Below are 5,708 nucleotides of genomic sequence, written 5' to 3'. Positions count from 1 at the left end.
TCAATGCGAATTGACGATTTTACCCTCCTTCCAATTTCTTCTTTCTCTTGTTTTTTCGACGAAGCAGAGCATGCGGAGGGCCATGGAGTGGTGGAGGGGCACTGCAGAGTAGAAGAAGTTGGCGGCGGCGAATAAGAGGCATACGGCAGAGAGGGCAGTGACGGAGCCTATGAATCCGACGGTGAATTGGGCAGCGCCGCCAGGGAGGGAGATGATGACGGAGAGGATGGACTCGAAGAAGGAGCGGATGGAGTCGAAGTAGAGGGGGTAGAGCACGGAGAGGACGCCGAGAAGGAGGGCGTGGAGGAGGAGGAACACCAGGGTCTGCCATTGCTCCACGCCGTAGATCGCGTAGATCTGGCTCCAGTCTCTACTCGTCGCCGTTTTGCCCATTTCTTGCTTTTCCTTTCCTTTCCTTTCCTTCTCCAATCTAATGCGAGAGATTCTACGGGTAACTGAATAGAGAACCTGCCAACTGGGAAAACAAATTCTGGGTGAGAATTCGGGAAAGTGTGTGAGGGAGTGGGAGAAAAAAATGTGAGAATTTATTCTTTCATGGAAAATTATTAGAGTCATTAAGAAATAATAACCGAAAGGCAGAAAATGGGGTAACGCATTTTCTTTCAAAAAATTCTCTCATTTTCTCGGCAAGCAAACAAACCCAGTAGTAGCAAAGTGTTAGATTTTGTAATCTTTGTTTACACTTAACAGTGATGAAGCTTGCGAATCAGCCCAGGGTCTGAGATCCAACAGTTACAAAGAACTTTATGGCAATCCCAACAAGGAAAGAAAGATCAGGGAGAACAGAACAGAGAACTCAAAGGGGAGAAGACAGCTCGAAACAGTGAGGGAGATGAGGGCGAAGTGGTGCGAAAAAAAAAAAGAAAAAAAAAAGAAGGCTAAAAGGGTAATTTCATACATGGGTTGCTGATGGGTTACATTTACAATGCACCCTTACCGAGAATATACAGTATCTAGGCACTCTCCTCCCGGTTACCAAACACCCTCTTGGTAGCTTTCGAAGCGCTGCATACAATGAACGGAAGGAAGAAGGGAAAAGAAGGGTATATGGCGCTCAAACTGGACATGAGTAAAGCGTATGATCGAGTGGAGTGGGAGTTTCTGGAGCAAATTATGAAGAAATTGGGTTTTGCCCCAAGATGGATTCAGATGGTTATGACCTGTGTTCGGACGGTGTCGTTTTCTATATTAGTAAACGGACAACCTTATGGTAAAATATTCCCTTCTAGGGGTTTGCGGCAAGGTGACCCTCTATCTCCCTATTTATTTATCTTATGTGCGGAAGGATTAAGTCATATGCTACGAAGAGCGGAGATAAGTAAGTCCATATCTGGAATGCCCATTACAAGAGGTGGAGTGCACCTTAGTCATTTATTTTTTGCCGATGATAGCTTGCTTTTCTGCAAGGCGAACATGGCGGAGTGGAATACAATGCAAAAAATTTTAGGTGCTTATGAGAAAGCCTCTGGGCAAAGGCTTAACAGGGAGAAGACATCTGTGTTTTTCAGTAAAAATACACCTGCGAGTATGCGGGAATGTATAACCACTGCAGCTGGTATGGAAGCAACACAGAGTTATGAAACTTATCTTGGTCTACCAGCATTAGTAGGTCGATCCAGAGTGAGGTCTTTTAATAAATTACAAGGGAAGGTTTGGGAGCGGTTGAACGGGTGGAAAGAAAAGTTTTTATCCCCTGCGGGGAAAGAAGTGCTTCTCAAAGCCGTGGTTCAAGCGATACCTACATACACTATGAGTGTGTTCCTCCTTCCAAAAGCGCTCTGCAAAAAGCTTAACTCCATAATGATGAGGTTTTGGTGGGGTCATAAAGAAAACCTTAACCGGATTCCATGGCTGAGTTGGGATAGAATGGGGTTGAATAAAGACAGAGGTGGTCTGGGGTTTAGAGATATTGGTTGTTTTAACAAGGCGTTATTGGCCAAGCAAGGGTGGCGCCTGGTTCAACAGCCGGAGTCTTTCGTAGCTCAAATCATGAAGGCAAAATACTACCCTCAGGGGACGTTCCTACAGTCTGAAATGGGCAAAAACCCGTCGTATGCATGGAGGAGCCTATGGAACTCGAAGAGTCTGCTGGAATCGGGACTGATCTGGCGAGTGGGGGATGGCAATACCATCAAGATTTGGAGTGACCGCTGGCTCCCGATCCCATCAACGTATTCTGTGCAATCCCCGAATAGGATTTTGCCTTGTGATGCCACAGTGAGCTCCTTGATTGATGCTGATTCTCGTTGGTGGAATGTGAGGCTGATCCGCGAGATTTTCTTACCAGAGGAAGCCGAAACCATTTGCAATATGGTGGTGTGTCCGACTCGAATGGAAGATGTAACATCCCCAGCCCGTTAAGGCTGAGTTTGCCACTTTTCTTCTTTTATAACAAAATTCTTGCAAAGATCTATAAGGTTTATCAGAGTTCTTGATTTTAAAAGATACAATAAATGCATAAAACATTATTCAAGAGATTTTATTACAAGTAAAATTAGAAAACATTAAACTTTAGTTGCGGAATATCATATTATTACAATCACTGATATGAAAAGACTTTGAAAATTAATAATTATTCCCATCCCCATTCCGGCCTCCTATTCCAGCATCATTTCTACCTGAAAACAAGAAATAAAACTGAATGAGCCCAAAGGGGGCCCAGCAAGTAAAATTCACAACCATAAATAGTTTTACTCCTTGTTCTCAGTTTTAAAAATCATTTTCGCAAATAAATATAATTCTAGCCATAATAATATCTGTATGTACGGTTGCATCTCCCGTAACATATACATACTATTACATCTAGTAATAGATCATCGTTGTAAATCATTTTTATAAATCATCATCATAATGCATCATTATAAATAATCTCTGTAAATCATCATAGCATATCATCGTTGAAAATATAGTATCGTTGTAAATCATCTTTATAAATCATCATCATAATGCATCATTATAAATAATCTCTGTAAATCATCATAGCATATCATCGTTGAAAATATAGTATCATTTTCTCATAATAAGGCCCATGTACACTATTACTCCTGTGTACGAGGGTTGCGGGTCCTTGTGACCATGGCACTGAACTGTGGCCTCAGCCATGCCCGACCGTTAATTAACTCTTTTCTTGGTGCACTCAACGGTCATGTTGATGGAATACCACCTTTTGGCATAGCCTCCTTCAGTGGTTTCGCCTCCATCCGAGTATCGGTACCGAACTCCTCTCATCTTATCTTATCTTGGGGCCAAAAATACTCTCCTCCATACATGTGCCCTCATTTCATAAACATTTATCTCATCTCTTGTACTTTTCTTTGTACTTCTTTTGATGCATCTTAGGGCAACATGTAGGAGGGTTTATCATCATTTTTCTTTCTTATAATCATCATCATTTCTCAACTTTCTTTTCTCAAAATGGAAACCTTTTTCAAATATAAACTTGTTGTACTTAGAAAGCGTTTAAATAAATAGAAACTTTATAGATAATTCTTTTAGAAATCCTTCATGCATGCAACATAACTTCATAATACGTAAATAAAATAATCATTTACAATTTAATACAAGAATATATAAATAGCATGACATGAAGTAATTTTAGAAGGGGTAGTGAATTTACTTACCTCTAGATTGAAGCTAAAAGTGGTATGAAGGAATCTAGTTGCTCCAATATGACTAACACCACTAGTATATCTTTTGAAACTAATTTCTAAAGTCCGCTATCTCTTGTGTTCTTTCTTTCTTGTAGCGCTTGGTCTCGCCTTTCTCTCTCTGTTCTGAGTAAACACTCTTAGAAAGAAGAAAGACCGAGTAAAAAGCGGAAGAAGGAAGAATATATGCAAGAGATGGGAGAGGAGATGAGTTGTGAAAATTGTGAAGGAGAAGAGCTCTATTTATAGGAGAAAATCAAACACTATTCTACCTTCAATTTACACTTATACCCTCATTTTACTATTTCACCTACCACCTACTATTCCACCTACCACTTACTATTCTACCTACCACTTACTATTTCACCTACCACCTACTATTCCACCTACCACTTACTATTCTACCTACCACTTACTATTTCACCTACCACCTACTATTCCACCTACCACTTACTATTTCACCTACCACTTACTATTCCACCTACCACTTACTATTCTACCTACCAATTTCCAATTACCATTCATACAATATCATAAATTTCTCAAGAATTAACATCATTGCCTAATATGAATATAATCATAGCATCAAATTAATATCTCTAAAATAAGACTTTCAAAATCTGAGGTGCTACATATTTACTATCCTATTATTTCACCAATTACCATTCTCTAATTACAACTCTCATAAATTTCCCAAGAATTAAAATCCTTAGCTACAATGGATATTAAAATAACATCATTATCATAATAATCTATTTAAATAGCTTTGAAAATTCTGGGGCACTACAATCTTCCCTCCTTATTAGAATTTCGTCCTCGAAATTAAAACCTATAATATTATCGTCCAATCTTCAAGTTGAGGAATTCAGATTTAAATAATCCTTTCAATCCTTCATCAAAGCCTACTCTCTTTTATCATATTGAAATTTTATCTCCTTCTACTAGGAGTAAATCTTATTCACAGTCTAAAGTCACGATTTCTGCAATCATTCATCAGTTCACACTAAAATCATACCTCAAAAATCTTTTCCATTGTTTCTTTCCAACCTCAATAACAACAATCGAGTTATTCATCAACAGTCTACAATCAAGGTTTAAACATCAAATTAATAAATCATGTGATCAATAGTTTATACCTCCAAACATCATAGTCCTCATTTCAAGCCTGCAATAATTTTCTCGATCTAATTTAATCAATTTATCAAAAAGGTGTAAAATCATTCCTGCCTATATTCTCTTTAGTATCTCAGTATTCCCAATCATGCATACGAAATTTTAATATGATGCTCTAATAATTATTAACTTCTCACCATCATAAACCTGTAAAAGTAAATAGCACCAATATTCAAACATCATTACATGAATATACCTCAGAAGTGACATCATAATTCGATTCATTCTAAATACACAACCGTTTCTATTTTCTCATCCCAACTTTTGTGTCGATGCTACAATATCAGCGAAAATCTTCCAGTACTACATTTTTACTTAATAAATCATAACTCAACAAAAGAAACTCGTAATTATGATTTCAACTCAAACGAAATACACGATTACATCAAATGTAAGATTCTCATCCATTCTTGACTAATACATGCTGTGCTTTGCTGCGTTCTAACGATGAAATTGATAAGCAAGCAAAGTAGGATATGGGTAAGTTTCCAAGCTGGATGTCCCAAAACACTCATGTTATAATTTCTCTCCCTTGGGTCTTGCAAGGTCAAAAAGAGAAAAGAGAGAAAGATAGTCCTGTTACTTTCTAGAAATGAAGATTTGAAAAGCATTTCAGGACATGATGTGCATGTGACTCATTTCCGAGACTTTCAAAATACCCATATCGGATGCTCTCTCTCTTCTGTCATTTACGAAGACTTGAAGAAAAGAGAGATATTTAGCCTGAGAAGCATGATCAAGGATAATCTTGCTTCCTCAGGACATGATCAACGATAATCTTGCTTCAATGGTTTACTACTGAGAGTATAAGGTGTTGGGTTTGTGAATCAAATCGTGATGCTTGCATTTTTTTTTTCTCTCTTGAGG

The 5,708-nt window shown here is 38.3% G+C and overlaps 1 protein-coding gene across 1 annotated transcript; it reads right to left on the bottom strand.

Annotated features, from left to right (window-relative positions):
* LOC132178438 (uncharacterized) lies at window positions 1-393 on the bottom strand. Its single transcript, XM_059590877.1, has one exon. The coding sequence runs from the start codon at window positions 391-393 to the stop codon at window positions 1-3; it is 393 nt and encodes a 130-aa protein (XP_059446860.1).
* Window positions 394-5,708: the final 5,315 nt, after the last annotated feature.

The sequence above is a fragment of the Corylus avellana genome, chromosome ca4 (assembly GCF_901000735.1).
Source record: "Corylus avellana chromosome ca4, CavTom2PMs-1.0".
Lineage (NCBI taxonomy): Eukaryota > Viridiplantae > Streptophyta > Magnoliopsida > Fagales > Betulaceae > Corylus > Corylus avellana.
Note: the sequence above shows the minus strand (reverse complement) of the source record. Positions and strands in the feature narration are given on the sequence as shown.

What these genes read in the sequence shown, in the direction of transcription:
- LOC132178438 (XM_059590877.1), bottom strand. Translation starts at nt 393, where the DNA reads ATGGGCAAAACGGCGACGAGTAGAGACTGGAGCCAGATCTACGCGATC.